This window comes from Ascaphus truei, chromosome 19 (genome assembly GCF_040206685.1).
Source record: "Ascaphus truei isolate aAscTru1 chromosome 19, aAscTru1.hap1, whole genome shotgun sequence".
Taxonomy (NCBI): domain Eukaryota; kingdom Metazoa; phylum Chordata; class Amphibia; order Anura; family Ascaphidae; genus Ascaphus; species Ascaphus truei.
In genome coordinates this window covers 33,800,613-33,824,439 of record NC_134501.1, presented here as the reverse complement: position 1 = coordinate 33,824,439, position 23,827 = coordinate 33,800,613, and the positions used below count along the sequence as shown (strand labels likewise).

The following is a 23,827-nucleotide window of genomic DNA, read 5'->3' as shown; positions in this document are numbered from 1 at the left end:
AGTTCAACTGCTAAAGGGACCTGCAATAAAATGCAGCGCACTGGGAACCCCCGCACTGGGAACCCCCGCACTGGGAACCCCCGCACTGGGAACCCCCCGCACTGGCAACCCCCCGCACTGGGAACCCCCCGCACTGGGAACCCCCCGCACTGGGAACCCCCCGCACTAGGAACCCCCCGCACTAGGTACCCCCCGCACTAGGTACCCCCCGCACTAGGTACCCCCCGCACTAGGTACCCCCCGCACTAGGTACCCCCCGCACTAGGTACCCCCCGCACTAGGAACCCCCGCACTAGGTACCCCCCGCACTAGGTACCCCCCGCACTAGGTACCCCCCGCACTAGGTACCCCCCGCACTAGGAACCCCCGCACTAGGTACCCCCCGCACTAGGAACCCCCTCACTAGGAACCCCCTCACTAGGAACCCCCCGCACTAGGAACCCCCTCACTAGGAACCCCCCGCACTGGGAACCCCCCGCACTGGGAACCCCCTGCACTAGGTACCCCCCGCACTAGGAACCCCCCGCACTAGGAACCCCCGCACTAGGAACCCCCGCACTAGGTACCCCCCGCACTAGGTACCCCCCGCACTAGGTACCCCCCGCACTAGGTACCCCCCGCACTAGGAACCCCCGCACTAGGTACCCCCCGCACTAGGAACCCCCGCACTAGGAACCCCCTCACTGGGAACACCCGCACTAGGAACCCCCTCACTAGGAACCCCCCGCACTGGGAACACCCGCACTAGGAACCCCCCGCACTGGGAACCCCCCGCACTGGGAACCCCCCGCACTAGGAACCCCCGCACTGGGAACCCCCGCACTGGGAACCCCCCGCACTAGGAACCCCTGCACTAGGAACCCCCTCACTAGGAACCCCCCGCACTGGGAACCCCCGCACTAGGAACCCCCGCACTGGGAACCCCCTCACTGGGAACCCCCGCACTGGGAACCCCCTCACTAGGAACCCCCCGCACTAGGAACCCCCCTCACTGGGAACCCCCACACTGGGAACCCCCTCACTGGGATCCCCCGCACTAGGTACCCCCTCACTATTCTCCCATGCTTCTCAAGGTCCGGGGGACACATGTTTTGAGATTTGACTGATCTGGGCCAGTTCCTCTAAATCATTCGCTACCACCCCCTCTATCCTACTCTTTGCTATCTCATCTACATGACACCCTGCCAAAACCCTCCCCCCCTCCCTACTTATTCCTCTACCCCACTCCATGGAAGCCATGGTGGTCAGGGCTCAGACTTCAATGCCGATTTGGGCAAATCTGCAAACTCTCAATCTTCTGTGTCCTTTGAAGACACTCTCTGCTTCAATGTATGCAAAATCAGAGTAGTTGATGATGATGAGGAGGATGCAGTTAGTGTGATGATTACATCGCCCCTCGGCCTTTATAAGGCTGAGTCCATAGAAGGCACGTCCGTGCTGAGCCGTGCGGACGCTCCGCGCTGAGCCCCTGCATCCTCCATGAGGATGTCTTTAGAGGGGGCTCACGCGAGCGTCCGCAGGCGTGCTGAGGCGCTGGATTTTCAGCCGACAGCCAAGCTGTTTTTCAGTCTACCCCCCGCCTCCCGATCGCGCCCGCTGGCTCGCCTGCATGGGCATGAAATCGCGCAGATTTCAGCAGGCGAGCCTCAGCGTCAGCGCGCCTCAGCCCTGCTACCCCCTCTATGGCCCCAGCCTAAGTGTTTAAGCCAGAGCTCCACTTACTTCCAATTGACCTCCAGACTGAGTTTAATGGTCCCAAGGTCATTAATGTCCACAGCCACCACCTGCGGGAGAGCAGCGAAGAGATCCTTGGTCTCGCAGGACACGCTGCCCACTACCACGTGGTTCGCCAGGCTCTTCAGTTCTGTTACCTAAAATACAACATTATTTATATCATTAAATGACCCTATAGCCAGAGCAGCTAAACCACGGAGAGCATTGTCCAGTTCTGGACAGTGGACCCCCACTAGTCACTGAAGAAACCGCTTAATTAGCAGTGTGGCATGCTAGGAGTCGTAGTTCTGCTACTGATCTAGTTCTGCTCTTCTACAGACCACAGGACCACAACCTCTGCGTGTGTATTTGGGGAGAGGGAACGGACAGGGTTTCATGTAATACAGACACAATGTTTGTATGTGCAATGGTTCTCACCACCAGAAATAGGGAGCTTTCACATCTCATTGTTGGACAAAGGAACAAATTCCCCCCTAGACTACACCTACCATGTGGCTTCATAAACTAATCTTCCAATGGTGGAGATTCCACAAGTTCCCTATATAATCTGCAACAACCCTCCAACCCCCTGCACCTCTCTAGTCGTACTTTGGTGTATTGCTTCTTACATTGTCCCAATGCATTTGGAGAATCCTTGCTCAACATGTCGTATTAGCGACCATTTACAGATTTGCAGAGCATTACGGTGTTCCTCCTTCAAACTTCCCCTCCCATGTTAAATAACCGCATTCTTCCAGCCTTTCCCGAAAAGTCAGGTTTTCTAGACCTCGAGGGCCTTCTTTACAAAGTAGTCTTCTGCCTTAAGATTTGTCCGACAAACACAAGGTGATTCGAACGAGAAACCCGTTGAATGGAAGTCAAACGGAAATAAGGAGTTAGAGGTGATGTAGGAGGAGGAGATCACGTGTTAAAAAAAACTGTGAGGCCCAGAATTTGGGAGAGAAGTAATCGATTTAAAAAACATTAAGAAACTTCAAAAACGTAGTGCATTCATATAAAATAGAACATTAACTAGACATAATAATAATAATAATATTAAAAAAAAATAAATGTGATAGAAATGACAAATTTCAATATTTTGAAAGATCTATCTTTCTCACATTACTAGTCCTTTCTCCCATTACTAGTCCTTTCTCCCATTACTAGTCCTTTCTCCCATTACTAGTCCTTTCTCCCATTACTAGTCCTTTCTCCCATTACTAGTCCTTTCTCCCATTACTAGTCCTTTCTCCCATTACTAGTCCTTTCTCACATTACTAGTCCTTTCTCACATTACTAGTCCTTTCTCACATTACTAGTCCTTCTTCACATTACTAGTCCTTCCTCACATTACTAGTCCTTCCTCACATTACTAGTCCTTCCTCACATTACTAGTCCTTTCTCACATTACTAGTCCTTCCTCACATTACTAGTCCTTCCTCACATTACTAGTCCTTCCTCACATTACTAGTCCTTCCTCACATTACTAGTCCTTCCTCACATTACTAGTCCTTTCTCACATTACTAGTCCTTCCTCACATTACTAGTCCTTCCTCAAATTACTAGTCCTTCCTCACATTACTAGTCCTTCCTCACATTACTAGTCCTTCCTCACATTACTAGTCCTTTCTCACATTACTAGTCCTTTCTCACATTACTAGTCCTTTCTCACATTACTAGTCCTTCCTCACATTACTAGTCCTTCCTCACATTACTAGTCCTTCCTCACATTACTAGTCCTTTCTCACATTACTAGTCCTTCCTCACATTACTAGTCCTTCCTCATATTACTAGTCCTTCCTCAAATTACTAGTCCTTCCTCACATTACTAGTCCTACCTCACATTACTAGTCCTTCCTCACATTACTAGTCCTTCCTCACATTACTAGTCCTTCCTCACATTACTAGTCCTTCCTCACATTACTAGTCCTTCCTCACATTACTAGTCCTTTCTCACATTACTAGTCCTTCCTCACATTACTAGTCCTTCCTCACATTACTAGTCCTTCCTCACATTACTAGTCCTTTCTCACATTACTAGTCCTTTCTCACATTACTAGTCCTTCCTCACATTACTAGTCCTTTCTCACATTACTAGTCCTTCCTCACATTACTAGTCCTTCCTCACATTACTAGTCCTTCCTCACATTACTAGTCCTTCCTCACATTACTAGTCCTTCCTCACATTACTAGTCCTTCCTCACATTACTAGTCCTTCCTCACATTACTAGTCCTTTCTCACATTACTAGTCCTTTCTCACATTACTAGTCCTTCCTCACATTACTAGTCCTTCCTCACATTACTAGTCCTTCCTCACATTACTAGTCCTTCCTCACATTACTAGTCCTTCCTCACATTACTAGTCCTTTCTCACATTACTAGTCCTTTCTCACATTACTAGTCCTTCCTCACATTACTAGTCCTTCCTCACATTACTAGTCCTTCCTCACATTACTAGTCCTTTCTCACATTACTAGTCCTTCCTCAAATTACTAGTCCTTCCTCACATTACTAGTCCTACCTCACATTACTAGTCCTTCCTCACATTACTAGTCCTTCCTCACATTACTAGTCCTTCCTCACATTACTAGTCCTTCCTCACATTACTAGTCCTTCCTCACATTACTAGTCCTTTCTCACATTACTAGTCCTTTCTCACATTACTAGTCCTTCCTCACATTACTAGTCCTTCCTCACATTACTAGTCCTTCCTCACATTACTAGTCCTTCCTCACATTACTAGTCCTTTCTCACATTACTAGTCCTTTCTCACATTACTAGTCCTTCCTCACATTACTAGTCCTTTCTCACATTACTAGTCCTTCCTCACATTACTAGTCCTTCCTCACATTACTAGTCCTACATAAATAAATGTTATGTTTTAGTGGGAGAGGAACTGACTGTGGCTGGGATCGAACATCCCCCTCCACTTTACTATGTGGGAGGCACGAGCACAGCTATTCCTGCAATCAGAGGAGCGCGCGGTAAAGAAAGGTAGATATCCAACATTCTGTGTTTATTTACATGAACACATCAAGTAGAGAACTTACATCTGAAAAGGGGGAATTGTGTTAGTCACGGATTAAACAACGCCGGCTTTCTGCTCCAGAAGCGATGGTTCTGGCTGGTGCTCACAGCATCTTACTACGGCCTCAACTCCCCTCCCGTGTGGCTGCACTTTATCAGGGGCGAGTTGCTCTACTTTAAATGCGGAGGGGAATAAATAATGAATTTTGGAGATGTATGTATGTATATCTTTATTTATGTAGCGCCCACAATGAACTCAGCGCTTTACAAGACCATAGGAAAGGAAATCCCTGCCCCGGAGAGCTTACAATCGAAGAGGTATGTTGAGAGAGTTACGGAGATAGGAGGTGAGGGAATAAGTGCAGTAGGTGGCAGTGCTTGGTCACAGTGGGAGAGTTACAGAGATAGGAGGTGAGGGAATAAGTGCAGTAGATGGCAGTGCTTGGTCACAGTGGGAGAGTTACAGAGATAGGAGGTGAGGGAATAAGTGCAGTAGATGGCAGTGCTTGGTCACAGTGGGAGAGTTACAGAGATAGGAGGTGAGGGAATAAGTGCAGTAGATGGCAGTGCTTGGTCAGAGTGAGAGAGTTACGGAGATAGGAGGTGAGGGAATAAGTGCAGTAGGTGGCAATGCTTGGTCACAGTGGGAGAGTTACAGAGATAGGAGGTGAGGGAATAAGTGCAGTAGGTGGCAGTGCTTGGTCAGAGTGAGAGAGTTACGGAGATAGGAGGTGAGGGAATAAGTGCAGTAGGTGGCAATGCTTGGTCACAGTGGGAGAGTTACAGAGATAGGAGGTGAGGGAATAAGTGCAGTAGGTGGCAGTGCTTGGTCACAGTGGGAGAGTTACAGAGATAGGAGGTGAGGGAATAAGTGCAGTAGATGGCAGTGCTTGGTCACAGTGGGAGAGTTACGGAGATAGGAGGTGAGGGAATAAGTGCAGTAGATGGCAGTGCTTGGTCACAGTGGGAGAGTTACAGAGATAGGAGGTGAGGGAATAAGTGCAGTAGATGGCAGTGCTTGGTCAGAGTGAGAGAGTTACAGAGATAGGAGGTGAGGGAATAAGTGCAGTAGATGGCAGTGCTTGGTCAGAGTGAGAGAGTTACGGAGATAGGAGGTGAGGGAATAAGTGCAGTAGATGGCAGTGCTTGGTCAGAGTGAGAGAGTTACAGAGATAGGAGGTGAGGGAATAAGTGCAGTAGATGGCAGTGCTTGGTCACAGTGGGAGAGTTACAGAGATAGGAGGTGAGGGAATAAGTGCAGTAGATGGCAGTGCTTGGTCACAGTGGGAGAGTTACAGAGATAGGAGGTGAGGGAATAAGTGCAGTAGATGGCAGTGCTTGGTCAGAGTGAGAGAGTTACAGAGATAGGAGGTGAGGGAATAAGTGCAGTAGATGGCAGTGCTTGGTCAGAGTGAGAGAGTTACGGAGATAGGAGGTGAGGGAATAAGTGCAGTAGATGGCAGTGCTTGGTCAGAGTGAGAGAGTTACAGAGATAGGAGGTGAGGGAATAAGTGCAGTAGATGGCAGTGCTTGGTCACAGTGGGAGAGTTACAGAGATAGGAGGTGAGGGAATAAGTGCAGTAGATGGCAGTGCTTGGTCAGAGTGAGAGAGTTACGGACATAGGAGGTGAGGGAATAAGTGCAGTAGGTGGCAGTGCTTGGTCACAGTGGGAGAGTTACGGAGATAGGAGGTGAGGGAATAAGTGCAGTAGATGGCAGTGCTTGGTCAGAGTGAGAGAGTTACGGAGATAGGAGGTGAGGGAATAAGTGCAGTAGGTGGCAGTGCTTGGTCACAGTGGGAGAGTTACAGAGATAGGAGGTGAGGGAATAAGTGCAGTAGATGGCAGTGCTTGGTCAGAGTGAGAGAGTTACGGAGATAGGAGGTGAGGGAATAAGTGCAGTAGGTGGCAGTGCTTGGTCAGAGTGAGAGAGTTACGGAGATAGGAGGTGAGGGAATAAGTGCAGTAGATGGCAGTGCTTGGTCACAGTGGGAGAGTTACAGAGATAGGAGGTGAGGGAATAAGTGCAGTAGATGGCAGTGCTTGGTCACAGTGGGAGAGTTACAGAGATAGGAGGTGAGGGAATAAGTGCAGTAGATGGCAGTGCTTGGTCACAGTGGGAGAGTTACAGAGATAGGAGGTGAGGGAATAAGTGCAGTAGATGGCAGTGCTTGGTCACAGTGGGAGAGCTACAGAGATAGGAGGTGAGGGAATAAATGCAGTAGATGGCAGTGCTTGGTCACAGTGGGAGAGTTACAGAGATAGGAGGTGAGGGAATAAGTGCAGTAGGTGGCAGTGCTTGGTCAGAGTGGGAGAGTTACAGAGATAAGAGGTGAGGGAATAAGTGCAGTAGATGGCAGTGCTTGGTCACAGTGAGAGAGTTACAGAGATAGGAGGTGAGGGAATAAGTGCAGTAGATGGCAGTGCTTGGTCAGAGTGGGAGAGTTACAGAGATAGGAGGTGAGGGAATAAGTGCAGTAGGTGGCAGTGCTTGGTCACAGTGGGAGAGTTACAGAGATAGGAGGTGAGGGAATAAGTGCAGTAGATGGCAGTGCTTGGTCACAGTGGGAGAGTTACGGAGATAGGAGGTGATGGAATAAGTGCAGTAGGTGGCAGTGCTTGGTCACAGTGGGAGAGTTACAGAGATAGGAGGTGAGGGAATAAGTACAGTAGGTGGCAGTGCTTGGTCACAGTGGGAGAGTTACGGAGATAGGAGGTGAAGGAATAAGTGCAGTAGGTGGCAGTGCTTGGTCACAGTGGGAGAGTTACAGAGATAGGAGGTGAGGGAATAAGTGCAGTAGATGGTAGTGCTTGGTCACAGTGGGAGAGTTACAGAGATAGGAGGTGAGGGAATAAGTGCAGTAGATGGCAGTGCTTGGTCACAGTGGGAGAGTTACGGAGATAGGAGGTGAGGGAATAAGTGCAGTAGATGGCAGTGCTTGGTCACAGTGGGAGAGTTACGGAGATAGGAGGTGAGGGAATAAGTGCAGTAGATGGCAGTGCTTGGTCATAGTGGGAGAGTTACGGAGATAGGAGGTGGGGGAATAAGTGCAGTAGATGGCAGTGCTTGGTCACAGTGGGAGAGTTATAGAGATAGGAGGTGAGGGAATAAGTGCAGTAGGTGGCAGTGCTTGGTCACAGTGGGAGAGTTACAGAGATAGGAGGTGAGGGAATAAGTGCAGTAGGTGGCAGTGCTTGGTCACAGTGGGAGAGTTATAGAGATAGGAGGTGAGGGAATAAGTGCAGTAGATGGCAGTGCTTGGTCACAGTGGGAGAGTTACAGAGATAGGAGGTGAGGGAATAAGTGCAGTAGATGGCAGTGCTTGGTCACAGTGGGAGAGTTACAGAGATAGGAGGTGAGGGAATTAGTGCAGTAGATGGCAGTGCTTGGTCAGAGTGAGAGAGTTACGGAGATAGGAGGTGAGGGAATAAGTGCAGTAGATGGCAGTGCTTGGTCAGAGTGAGAGAGTTACGGAGATAGGAGGTGAGGGAATTAGTGCAGTAGATGGCAGTGCTTGGTCAGAGTGAGAGAGTTACGGAGATAGGAGGTGAGGGAATAAGTGCAGTAGATGGCAGTGCTTGGTCAGAGTGAGAGAGTTACGGAGATAGGAGGTGAGGGAATAAGTGCAGTAGATGGCAGTGCTTGGTCAGAGTGAGAGAGTTACGGAGATAGGTGAGGGAATAAGTGCAGTAGATGGCAGTGCTTGGTCAGAGTGAGAGAGTTACGGAGATAGGAGGTGAGGGAATAAGTGCAGTAGATGGCAGTGCTTGGTCACAGTGGGAGAGTTACAGAGATAGGAGGTGAGGGAATAAGTGCAGTAGATGGCAGTGCTTGGTCACAGTGGGAGAGTTACGGAGATAGGAGGTGAGGGAATAAGTGCAGTAGGTGGCAGTGCTTGGTCAGAGTGAGAGAGTTACGGAGATAGGAGGTGAGGGAATAAGTGCAGTAGATGGCAGTGCTTGGTCACAGTGGGAGAGTTACAGAGATAGGAGGTGAGGGAATAAGTGCAGTAGATGGCAGTGCTTGGGCACAGTGGGAGAGTTACGGAGATAGGAGGTGAGGGAATAAGTGCAGTAGGTGGCAGTGCTTGGTCAGAGTGAGAGAGTTACGGAGATAGGAGGTGAGGGAATAAGTGCAGTAGATGGCAGTGCTTGGTCACAGTGGGAGAGTTACAGAGATAGGAGGTGAGGGAATAAGTGCAGTAGATGGCAGTGCTTGGTCACAGTGGGAGAGTTACAGAGATAGGAGGTGAGGGAATAAGTGCAGTAGATAGCAGTGCTTGGTCAGAGTGAGAGAGTTATAGAGATAGGAGGTGAGGGAATAAGTGCAGTAGATGGCAGTGCTTGGTCACAGTGGGAGAGTTACAGAGATAGGAGGTGAGGGAATAAGTGCAGTAGATGGCAGTGCTTGGTCAGAGTGAGAGAGTTACAGAGATAGGAGGTGAGGGAATAAGTGCAGTAGGTGGCAGTGCTTGGTCAGAGTGAGAGAGTTACGGAGATAGGAGGTGAGGGAATAAGTGCAGTAGGTGGCAGTGCTTGGTCACAGTGGGAGAGTTACAGAGATAGGAGGTGAGGGAATAAGTGCAGTAGATGGCAGTGCTTGGTCACAGTGGGAGAGTTACGGAGATAGGAGGTGAGGGAATAAGTGCAGTAGATGGCAGTGCTTGGTCACAGTGGGAGAGTTATAGAGATAGGAGGTGAGGGAATAAGTGCAGTAGATGGCAGTGCTTGGTCACAGTGGGAGAGTTACAGAGATAGGAGTTGAGGGAATAAGTGCAGTAGATGGCAGTGCTTGGCCACCATGGTTGGTAGGAGTGACTGTGGGTTTGCTTTCCTTTACGCTTCCTTGATTTGACTAATAGTTGTGCTGGTGTAGGGAGATTCTGCCCTGCTGGACAGTGTCTGCAGGGTATGCAGACTACGTGGGATAGGAGGACGGACATTGCAAATAATCCACATGACCCACAGAGGAATCGGAAGGACTATTACTGGACCAACAATGGTTCTTGAGCGAGACGTTTTCGGTCTCATTGTTAGCTTTTCTATTCTGTTACATAGTAGGTGAGGTTGAAAAAATACGTACGTCCATCAAGTACAACCTATGCCAAATTTAGACAACAGATACTTTATCCTATATCTATACTTACTTATTGATCCAGAGGAAAGCAAACAAAAACCCCAGTGTTATTTCATCCAATGATATCTCATAGGGGAAAAAATAAATTCCTTCCTGACTCCAAATATTAGCAATCAGATTACTCCCTGGATCAACATCCTTCCCATGTTTACTTATTTGGTATATCAATGTATACCTTTCCTTTCCAAAAAGATGGCCAACCTTTTATTTGAAGATATCTATGTATCTGCCATCACAGTCTCCATGGGTAATGAATGCCACATTGTCTCTCCTCTAGTTTCAGTCCTGGTTAGTCAGATTGTACAAGCGCAACTAGGTCTAAAATAGGGCAACATCTCCCATACCTTTATTGAGAGGAACTCGGTAATGAGCGGCAGGAAGACCATGTCCTCACTGTCCCACACCTGCTTCCCATTCACCTCGATGCGACCCTTCAATTTCCAGCGCTGGCGCCCGTACTTCATAAAGATCTGAGAGACGCGGACACAGGAGACCCAGTGAGATCCTGCTACAACCGTCCCGATACGAAGAGCGGTCACACGTCATGCTTAGATTAACCCCATGGCTGCCCTGAGAGACTAGCAGTGCACTGAAAGGCAGTGTATTATATACAGGTTGCGCGTTGTACAGTGTAAACCCACTGCAAAAATGTACTAACACACACAGTGATATATACTAATGTACACGTTTCTACTACTACTGTACATACACACAGACCCACACCAATATATACAAAAACTGTTATATAGATACACACAGACCCACACCTGTATATATACTGTTATATAGATGCACACAGACACACACCTGCATGTATACTGTTACATAGATACACACAGCCCCACACCTGTATATATACTGTTATGTAGATACACACAGCCCCACACCAGTATATATACTGTTATATAGATATACACAGACCCACACCTGTATATATACAGTTATATAGATACACAGACCCACACCTGTATATAAATATACTGTTATATAGATACACACAGACCCACACCTGTATATATACTGTTATATAGATACACACAGACCCACACCTGTATATATACTGTTATATAGATACACACAGCCCCACACCAGTATATATACTGTTATATAGATATACACAGACCCACACCTGTATATATACAGTTATATAGATACACACAGACCCACACCTGTATATATACAGTTATATAGATACACAGACCCACACCTGTATATAAATATACTGTTATATAGATACACACAGATCCACACCTGTATATATACTGTTATATAGATACACACAGACCCACACCTGCATATATACTGTTATATAGATACACACAGACCCACACCTGTATATATACTGTTATATAGATACACAGCCCCACGCCTGTATATATATATACTGTTATATAGATACACAGCCCCACACCTGTATATATACTGTTATATAGATACACACAGACCCACACCTGTATATATACTGTTATATAGATACACACAGACCCACACCTGTATATATACTGTTATATAGATACATACAGCCCCACACCTGTATATATAATGTAATATAGATACATACAGCCCCACACCTGTATATATACTGTTATATAGATACACACAGACCCACACCTATATATATACTGTTATACAGATACACACAGACCCACACCTGTATATATACTGTTATATAGATACACAGACCCACGCCTGTATATATACTGTTATATAGATACACACAGCCCCACACCTGTGTATATACTGTTGTATAGATACACAGCCCCACACCTGTGTATATACTGTTATATAGTTCTGGTTTTTTGCTTATATGGGTGCGGCACAGTGGTACAGTACGCGAGCTGCAACCAGTCTTACCTCATACTGATCTCCTGCACAGAGCCGTGCAAACCCAGCCAGTCCTGCAACAAATAGACATCATTACCAACTAAATACTGCACATGTTACACACTGCACTCAGCTACGGACACACTAATACTGCACATGTTACACACTGCACTCAGCTACAGACACACTAATACTGCACATGTTACACACTGCACTCAGCTACGGACACACTAATACTGCACAGTGTTACAAACTGCACTCAGCTACGGACACACTAATACTGCACATGTTACACACTGCACTCAGCTACAGACACAGTAATACTGCACATGTTACACACTGCACTCAGCTACAGACACACTAATACTGCACATGTTACACACTGCACTCAGCTACGGACACACTAATACTGCACAGTGTTACAAACTGCACTCAGCTACGGACACACTAATACTGCACATGTTACACACTGCACTCAGCTACAGACACAGTAATACTGCACATGTTACACACTGCACTCAGCTACAGACACACTAATACTGCACATGTTACACACTGCACTCAGCTACAGACACACTAATACTGCACATGTTACACACTGCACTCAGCTACGGACACACTAATACTGCACATGTTACACACTGCACTCAGCTACGGACACACTAATACTGCACATGTTACACACTGCACTCAGCTACGGACACACTAATACTGCACATGTTACACACTGCACTCAGCTACGGACACACTAATACTGCACATGTTACACACTGCACTCAGCTACGGACACACTAATACTGCACATGTTACACACTGCACACAGCTACGGACACACTAATACTGCACATGTTACACACTGCACTCAGCTACAGACACACTAATACTGCACATGTTACACACTGCACTCAGCTACGGACACACTAATACTGCACGTTACACACTGCACTCAGCTACGGACACACTAATACTGCACATGTTACACACTGCACTCAGCTACGGACACACTAATACTGCACATGTTACACACTGCACTCAGCTACGGACACACACTGCACTCAGCTACGGACACACACTGCACTCAGCTACGGACACACACTGCACTCAGCTACGGACACACTAATACTGCACATGTTACACACTGCACTCAGCTACGGACACACTAATACTGCACATGTTACACACTGCACTCAGCTACGGACACACTAATACTGCACATGTTACACACTGCACTCAGCTACGGACACACTAATACTGCACATGTTACACACTGCACTCAGCTACGGACACACTAATACTGCACATGTTACACACTGCACTCAGCTACGGACACACTAATACTGCACATGTTACACACTGCACTCAGCTACAGACACACTAATACTGCACGTTACACACTGCACTCAGCTACAGACACACTAATACTGCACATAGCTACGGACACACTAATACTGCACATGTTACACACTGCACTCAGCTACGGACACACTAATACTGCACATGTTACAAACTGCACTCAGCTACAGACACACTAATACTGCACATGTTACACACTGCACTCAGCTACGGACACACTAATACTGCACATGTTACACACTGCACTCAGCTACAGACACACTAATACTGCACATGTTACACACTGCACTCAGCTACAGACACAGTAATACTGCACATGTTACACACTGCACTCAGCTACAGACACACTAATACTGCACATGTTACACACTGCACTCAGCTACAGACACACTAATACTGCACATGTTACACACTGCACTCAGCTACGGACACACTAATACTGCACATGTTACACACTGCACTCAGCTACGGACACACTAATACTGCACATGTTACACACTGCACTCAGCTACGGACACACTAATACTGCACATGTTACACACTGCACTCAGCTACAGACACACTAATACTGCACATGTTACACACTGCACTCAGCTACGGACACACTAATACTGCACATGTTACACACTGCACTCAGCTACGGACACACTAATACTGCACATGTTACACACTGCACTCAGCTACGGACACACTAATACTGCACATGTTACACACTGCACTCAGCTACGGACACACTAATACTGCACATGTTACACACTGCACTCAGCTACGGACACACTAATACTGCACATGTTACACACTGCACTCAGCTACAGACACACTAATACTGCACGTTACACACTGCACTCAGCTACAGACACACTAATACTGCACATGTTACACACTGCACTCAGCTACGGACACACTAATACTGCACATGTTACACACTGCACTCAGCTACAGACACACTAATACTGCACATGTTACACACTGCACTCAGCTACAGACACAGTAATACTGCACATGTTACACACTGCACTCAGCTACAGACACACTAATACTGCACATGTTACACACTAATACTGCACAGTGTTACAAACTGCACTCAGCTACGGACACACTAATACTGCACATGTTACACACTGCACTCAGCTACGGACACACTAATACTGCACATGTTACACACTGCACTCAGCTACAGACACACTAATACTGCACATGTTACACACTGCACTCAGCTACGGACACACTAATACTGCACATGTTACACACTGCACTCAGCTACGGACACACTAATACTGCACATGTTACACACTGCACTCAGCTACGGACACACTAAATACTGCACATGTTACACACTGCACACAGCTACGGACACACTAATACTGCACATGTTACACACTGCACTCAGCTACGGACACACTAAATACTGCACATGTTACACACTGCACTCAGCTACGGACACACTAATACTGCACATGTTACACACTGCACTCAGCTACGGACACACTAAATACTGCACATGTTACACACTGCACTCAGCTACGGACACACTAATACTGCACATGTTACACACTGCACTCAGCTACGGACACACTAATACTGCACATGTTACACACTGCACTCAGCTACAGACACACTATATACTGCACATGTTACACACTGCACTCAGCTACGGACACACTAAATACTGCACATGTTACACACTGCACTCAGCTACGGACACACTAATACTGCACATGTTACACACTGCACTCAGCTACGGACACACTAATACTGCACATGTTACACACTGCACTCAGCTACAGACACACTATATACTGCACATGTTACACACTGCACTCAGCTACGGACACACTAAATACTGCACATGTTACACACTGCACTCAGCTACAGACACACTAATACTGCACATGTTACACACTGCACTCAGCTACGGACACACTAATACTGCACATGTTACACACTGCACTCAGCTACAGACACACTATATAATGCACATGTTACACACTGCACTCAGCTACAGACACACTATATACTGCACATGTTACACACTGCACTCAGCTACGGACACACTAAATACTGCACATGTTACACACTGCACTCAGCTACAGACACACTATATACTGCACATGTTACACACTGCACTCAGCTACAGACACACTATATACTGCACATGTTACACACTGCACTCAGCTACAGACACACTAATACTGCACATGTTACACACTGCACTCAGCTACGGACACACTAAATACTGCACATGTTACACACTGCACTCAGCTACAGACACACTATATACTGCACATGTTACACACTGCACTCAGCTACGGACACACTAATACTGCACATGTTACACACTGCACTCAGCTACAGACACACTAATACTGCACATGTTACACACTGCACTCAGCTACGGACACTCTATATACTGCACATGTTACACACTGCACTCAGCTACAGACACACTATATACTGCACATGTTACACACTGCACTCAGCTACGGACACACTAATACTGCACATGTTACACACTGCACTCAGCTACGGACACACTAATACTGCACATGTTACACACTGCACTCAGCTACGGACACACTAAATACTGCACATGTTACAAACTGCACTCAGCTACAGACACACTAATACTGCACATGTTACACACTGCACTCAGCTACAGACACACTATATACTGCACATGTTACACACTGCACTCAGCTACAGACACACTAATACTGCACATGTTACACACTGCACTCAGCTACAGACACACTATATACTGCACATGTTACACACTGCACTCAGCTACGGACACTCTATATACTGCACGTTACACACTGCACTCAGCTACAGACACACTATATACTGCACATGTTTTACACTGCACTCAGCTACAGACACACTAATACTGCACATGTTACACACTGCACTCAGCTACAGACACACTATATACTGCACATGTTACACACTGCACTCAGCTACAGACACACTATATACTGCACATGTTACACACTGCACTCAGCTACAGACACACTAATACTGCACATGTTACACACTGCACTCAGCTACAGACACACTATATACTGCACATGTTACACACTGCACTCAGCTACGGACACACTAATACTGCACATGTTACACACTGCACTCCGCTACGGACACACTAATACTGCACATGTTACACACTGCACTCAGCTACAGACACACTATATACTGCACATGTTACACACTGCACTCAGCTACAGACACACTATATACTGCACATGTTACACACTGCACTCAGCTAAGGACACACTAATACTGCACATGTTACACACTGCACTCAGCTACAGACACACTATATACTGCACATGTTACACACTGCACTCAGCTACAGACACACTAATACTGCACATGTTACACACTGCACTCAGCTACGGACACACTAATACTGCACATGTTACACACTGCACTCAGCTACAGACACACTATATAATGCACATGTTACACACTGCACTCAGCTACGGACACACTAATACTGCACATGTTACACACTGCACTCAGCTACAGACACACTAATACTGCACATGTTACACACTGCACTCAGCTACGGACACACTATATACTGCACATGTTACACACTGCACTCAGCTACGGACACACTAAATACTGCACATGTTACAAACGGCATTCACGATAAATCGGGTCGGTCCTATGCTGGCGGGTGTAGACATGTATCACACCTTCCGAGATCTGAGTCTCCGGTGTGTTTGGGGTCAGTAACCCGGCATTGCTGATCAGCAGATCCAGGTTCGGTCCATCCAGATGTTTCTCCAACTCATTCACAGACGTTCTAACACGTACAGGTCAGTGGTATAGGGCTGGGGTCCTGACCCCAAACACACTGGAGACCCAGATCTCAGGAGACATGATACATGTCTATAAGGTCAACGTGGTCAGTTCTATGCTGGTGGGCCAGGTACGTACAACAAGACTTCCAAGTCGGTGCCAGACCACCCAATAGAAATTGGGCTATGTCGGAGTATGTTGTTTTACATGGTGACAGAAGATGCCTTATGGGACATTCAAGCGAGTAGGCTCTAAGGTTAGGTCCCCAGTGGCTGCTGTGGCGCACGCTACGGCGTGTGCGGCGCTCACAAGTAACAGCCCTCTATGGGGCGGGCCCCAGTCGGCGTGTGCGCGCACAAGCCGGGATGCGTGACCTCCTTGGCCAAAAGGCAAGATTTTTGTCTTTTTGCGCGGCGGCCGAGCATTGGCCACGTCACGGTGGCGGTTCAGCCAATGAGGGCGAACCAGCCGCGTGACATCATGGCCGCGCCCCCCGCCACGCCCCCCCCCCCCCCAGTCGCAAGTGATCTGAAGTCCATCAGATCGCTTGGGTGGAGGAGGGGAGCGCCGGGAGGTGCCCCCGTCGCGCCCGCACTGGGGCCGCAGCCTACGGGGGCTTCCGGCACCAGCAAGTGTCTTATAGTGCCGACCGTTCACGCACCGCTAATGAATACCTCACCCAAAGAGCTTACGATCTCTTTTTTGGTGCACAGGGAGACAAAGTGACTTGTCCCACGAGGACAGCAGACCCTGGGATTTGAACTAGGTCAGGGGTGGACAACGTCGGTCCTCGAGAGGCACCGACAGGTCAGCTTTTCAGGATATCCCTGCTTCAGCACAGGTGGCTCAGTCATTGATATCCTGAAAACGTGGCCTGTTGGTGGCCCTTGAGGACCGGAGTTGTCCACCCCTGACCACGATTCACCTATTGCAGAGGCAGTGTTAAGCTCCTCCTTCAGCCCTCGGACACCTCGAGACTGGTCCGTTAAACCCTTTGCTGCCAGGCGAGTCAGGTACACTTTGCAGCAAAGTAGCAGCTCCAACACGTATTGGGGATCCCAATAAAGAAAGGACCTCTGTCCCAAGATCAGCGGTTACTGGCAGTGTCCTCACCTTTCATCTTGATGTGAAACTCGCCCAGCTGGCTTTCCAGATCATTCTCCAACACGCACATGTTCTGGTTGGAGGGAGAAAGGAGGTGTTTACACGTCATTAACCAGCACACATTCTGCATAATGTGCACCCTCTGGCTACGTACATACGGGTGCATCAGTCTGAGGGTGCGGAGAAGCCACCTCTACATACTTGGGTTGCTATTCCTCAAACTTTGCACGCTGTGGGCACTGCCTGCCCTGAATTATGTATGTATGTGTATCTTTATTTGTGTAGCGCGCGTCATGTACACAGCGCTTCACAGCAGTTCTCATTTATCTTTGTGTCCCAAACACATCCCGCAGTAATATTCCGTAGGGGACATTGTGCTAGGATACTTTGCAGCTGGAACCCAGTCTCTTCCTGTGCCATACTGACGGGTACCGGAGATAGGAGAAGAGAAGATTGGGATCTAAAAAGACAAGGACAGAAGGAGAGGGCGAGGGGCCTGGCAGAGAGGACGTCCAGAGGAGCGAGGGGCCCGGCAGAGAGGATGTCCAGAGGGGCAAGGAACCTGGCAGAGGATGCCCAGAGGGGCAAGGAACCTGGCAGAGGATGCCCAGAGGGGTGAGGAGCCCGGGAAAGGATGCCCAGACAGTGGGGCGAGGATGCCCAGACAGTGGGGAGAGGATGCCCAGACAGTGGGGAGAGGATGCCCAGATAGTGGGGAGAGGATGCCCAGACAGTGGGGAGAGGATGCCCAGACAGTGGGGAGAGGATGCCCAGGCAGTGGGGAGAGGATGCCCAGGCAGTGGGACGAGCAGCCCGGGAGAGGGTGCTCAGACCCAGGGGTGAGGGGCGTGGGAGAGGATGCCGAGGCAGTGGGGAGAGGATGCCCAGGCAGTGGGGAGAGGATGCCCAGACAGTGGGGAGAGGATGCCCAGGCAGTGGGGAGAGGATGCCCAGGCAGTGGGACGAGCAGCCCGGGAGAGGGTGCTCAGACCCAGGGGTGAGGGGCGTGGGAGAGGATGCCCAGGCAGTGGGGAGAGGATGCCCAGACAGTGGGGAGAGGATGCCCAGGCAGTGGGGAGAGGATGCCCAGGCAGTGGGGAGAGGATGCCCAGGCAGTGGGGAGAGGATGCCCAGGCAGTGGGACGAGCAGCCCGGGAGAGGGTGCTCAGACCCAGGGGTGAGGGGCGTGGGAGAGGATGCCCAGGCAGTGGGGAGAGGATGCCCAGACAGTGGGGAGAGGATGCCCAGGCAGTGGGGAGAGGATGCCCAGGCAGTGGGGAGAGGATGCCCAGACAGTGGGGAGAGGATGCCCAGACAGTGGGGAGAGTATGCCCAGGCAGTGGGGAGAGGATGCCCAGACAGTGGGGAGAGGATGCCCAGGCAGTGGGGAGAGGATGCACAGGCAGTGGGGAGAGGATGCCCAGACAGTGGGGAGAGGATGCCCAGACAGTGGGGAGAGGATGCCCAGACAGTGGGGAGAGGATGCCCAGACAGTGGGGAGAGGATGCCCAGGCAGTGGGGAGAGGATGCCCAGGCAGTGGGGAGAGGATGCCCAGACAGTGGGGAGAGGATGCCCAGGCAGTGGGGAGAGGATGCCCAGACAGTGGGGAGAGGATGCCCAGACAGTGGGGAGAGGATGCCCAGGCAGTGGGGAGAGGATGCCCAGGCAGTGGGGAGAGGATGCCCAGACAGTGGGGAGAGGATGCCCAGGCAGTGGGGAGAGGATGCCCAGACAGTGGGGAGAGGATGCCCAGACAGTGGGGAGAGGATGCCCAGGCAGTGGGGAGAGGATGCCCACGCAGTGGGGAGAGGATGCCCAGACAGTGGGGAGAGGATGCCCAGACAGTGGGGAGAGGATGCCCAGACAGTGGGGAGAGGATGCCCAGGCAGTGGGGAGAGGATGCCCAGACAGTGGGGAGAGGATGCCCAGACAGTGGGGAGAGGATGCCCAGACAGTGGGGAGAGGATGCCCAGACAGTGGGGAGAGGATGCCCAGACAGTGGGGAGAGGATGCCCAGACAGTGGGGAGAGGATGCCCAGGCAGTGGGGAGAGGATGCCCACGCAGTGGGGAGAGGATGCCCAGACAGTGGGGAGAGGATGCCCAGACAGTGGGGAGAGGATGCCCAGACAGTGGGGAGAGGATGCCCAGACAGTGGGGAGAGGATGCCCAGACAGTGGGGAGAGGATGCCCAGGCAGTGGGGAGAGGATGCCCAGGCAGTGGGACGAGCAGCCCGGGAGAGGGTGCTCAGACCCAGGGGTGAGGGGCGTGGGAGAGGATGCCGAGGCAGTGGGGAGAGGATGCCCAGGCAGTGGGGAGAGGATGCCCAGACAGTGGGGAGAGGATGCCCAGGCAGTGGGGAGAGGATGCCCAGACAGTGGGGAGAGGACACACACAGGGCAAGGGGACACTCCGCTCTTACCTCTGTGTATTCCTTGTAGCCTTTCCCAGCCTCTGAAAGACTCTCACGAGCCTCCTTGCTGCCCGGGGAGGCAGTGTAAGCTCGGACCATGTTATGAGCGCCGTCCCTCAGCCTGCGTTGGATGCAGTAAGCTTCATACAGCTCGTCTATCTGCAGAAGCAAATCAGTTAGGATATATACTGCAACGCACATTCCCGGGGGGACCTACGCCCAGCATAGGGGGACGTACACATACGGAGGGTCTCACTTACACACATCTCCCTTATTCTATTCGGAGGGTCCTCCGGGGAAGACACGCGCAATTCTCCGCTCCAAGAACCCCGGTCCCCCGAGATACTTACACTTTGAGGTTCAGTACCCTTGTGTAGGATACCATTAATATATGTTCCCGCTGGTACTGAAGGGGTTATTAAATGCAGCAGTAACTGTGTTATAGTACCAGGGAGAGCGGAGTACTACTGTGTTCTTATTAACAAACCTACAGTACCGCTGCTTTTTACTTCCAATCGGACGATGAACGGGGTGAATGTGCGATTCCTGCACGCAAAGGGCCCCCAGCCGACTTAGCGCGCCTGCGACAACGTACACAGCGCGTGCCCTGCCTCGGACCCTTATTTCCTGTCCACATCCCTCCCACGGATACCCCTCTAACCTCCATGAGCCGCAGCACGTAGATCGGAGCGCACGCAGCACGCCGCACGCAGCACGCAGCACGTAGATCGGAGCGCACGCCGCACGCAGCAATTTCAGAGGATTCCGCCGTGTACAGGAGTTTTAAGTGTGGGTTTAAAAAAAATACTCGATCCAGTATATATTACACAGGCGGGGGGGAGGGGGGGAGGGGGAAAGAGATGAGGAGTATCCTACCTAAAACTGGCTGTTCATGGTCCCCCAAAACCCTGAGCCCCCCGATTCATGATATTTTTGTAGTGTTTTTGGTATCCCCCCCAAAAAATTCAGGGGGACACCACTAGAAAGCAGAGTCACCTCCCAATGATGCTGCGGATTTCTGATGGGCGAGGGAACGAGCCATTCTTTTTTAATATTGGGGTTTACCCGCTGGACAGCCGGCTCCCAACTGGAGGGGCGGGGGGGCGGGGGGGTGAGATCAGGGGTACACCAGTGGAACTGCTGCTTTACAATGCAGCTTCATGAAGGACCAGTTTAACCTGAAGACAATAATATGTGTCACAGGGATACGTATAAATAGGAACCGGATACCTTTTCTTGTATTTTATTGCACTCGTCTCAGCCCTATCCTGCCCCGTCCCTAACTGGTTGTATGACACACTTACATTACGATAGACAAACAGCCCGGACAAGTCACCGCTGTGCCTTACAGGACGGGACTACAACATCTAACGGCAAAATAATATTATGGGACAGGAGTTTAAGAGCTGAAAATGTGGCGGAATCAGAGCAAAGGCCACAATTGTTTTTATTCTGCATATAATCCAGGGGTCCCCCCAGAGCTGAACCGCGACACTCTGAGCTCTCGGGGGACCCCTCCTCCGCCCCGATAGCAGAGATATTTCACTTTCCATTTTGCTGGTACTTGTGACAAAAAACAAAGACGCTGTGAGGTCCCTGAGAGGAAACGGCAATCCTCAGCCCTGGCCTACCCACTGCTGGCAGAAGCCCCCGCCAAGGAACGTACTGTATGTATTTATGTATGTATGTACTGTATGTATGTATGTATGTACTGTATGTATGTATGTATGTACTGTATGTATGTATGTATGTACTGTATGTATGTACTGTATGTATGTATGTACTGTATGTATGTATGTACTGTATGTATGTACTGTATGTATGTATGTACTGTATGTATGTATGTAATGTATGTATGTATGTATGTATGTACTGTATGTATGTATGTACTGTATGTACTGTATGTATGTATGTATGTATGTATGTATGTACTGTATGTATGTATGTACTGTATGTATGTATGTACTGTATGTATGTATGTAATGTATGTATGTATGTACTGTATGTATGTACTGTATGTATGTACTGTATGTATGTACTGTATGTATGTACTGTATGTATGTAAGTACTGTATGTATGTACTGTATGTATGTACTGTATGTATGTACTGTATGTAAGTATGTACTGTATGTATGTACTGTATGTATGTACTGTATGTATGTAAGTACTGTATGTATGTACTGTATGTATGTAAGTACTGTATGTACTGTATGTATGTACTGTATGTATGTACTGTATGTATGTAAGTATGTATGTAAGTACTGTATGTATGTACTGTATGTATGTAAGTACTGTATGTACTGTATGTATGTATGTACTGTATGTATGTATGTATGTATGTATGTATGTATGTATGTATGTAAGTATGTACTGTATGTATGTATGTATGTAAGTATGTATGTAAGTATGTATGTATGTATGTAAGTATGTATGTATGTATGTATGTACTGTATGTATGTATGTATGTAAGTATGTATGTATGTAAGTATGTATGTACTGTATGTATGTATGTAAGTACTGTATGTATGTATTGTATGTATGTATGTATGTATGTATGTATGTACTATATGTATGTATGTACTGTATGTATGTACTGTATGTAAGTATGTATGTAAGTACTGTATGTATGTACTGTATGTATGTAAGTACTGTATGTACTGTATGTATGTATGTACTGTATGTATGTATGTATGTATGTATGTAAGTATGTACTGTATGTATGTATGTATGTAAGTATGTATGTATGTAAGTATGTATGTATGTAAGTATGTATGTATGTATGTATGTATGTACTGTATGTATGTACTGTATGTATGTATGTATGTATGTATGTAAGTATGTATGTATGTAAGTATGTATGTACTGTATGTATGTATGTAAGTACTGTATGTATGTATTGTATGTATGTATGTATGTATGTATGTACTATATGTATGTATGTATGTACTATATGTATGTATGTATGTACTATATGTATGTATGTATGTACTATATGTATGTATGTATGTATGTATGTATGTATGTACTGTATGTATGTATGTACTGTATGTATGTACTGTATGTACGTACGTACATACATACATACATACATACATACATACACTATCTGCACCCCAGGCACAGGAAACACACACACACTATCTGCACCCCAGGCACAGGAAACACAAATACAAACACACACACACGCTGCACCTTAGGCACAGGAAACACACACACACACACACACACACTATCTGCACCCCAGGCACAGGAAACACACACACACACACACACACACACACACACACACACACACACACACACACACACACACACACACTATCTGCACCCCAAGCACAGGAAACACACACACACACTCACTATCTGCACCCCAGGCACAGGAAACACACACACACACACACACACACACACACACACACACACACACACACACACACACACACACACAC

General features: G+C 48.4%; 1 protein-coding gene across 1 annotated transcript in view; it reads right to left on the bottom strand.

The window, feature by feature from the left end:
- RIPOR1 (RHO family interacting cell polarization regulator 1) overlaps positions 1-23,827 on the bottom strand; it is a 114,414-nt gene that overhangs the window by 34,753 nt on the left and 55,834 nt on the right. Inside the window, 5 exon segments of the mRNA XM_075577107.1 lie at positions 1,723-1,871; positions 10,222-10,347; positions 11,732-11,775; positions 17,975-18,038; positions 20,388-20,537. Coding sequence (XP_075433222.1) covers positions 1,723-1,871; positions 10,222-10,347; positions 11,732-11,775; positions 17,975-18,038; positions 20,388-20,537 — 533 coding nt within the window.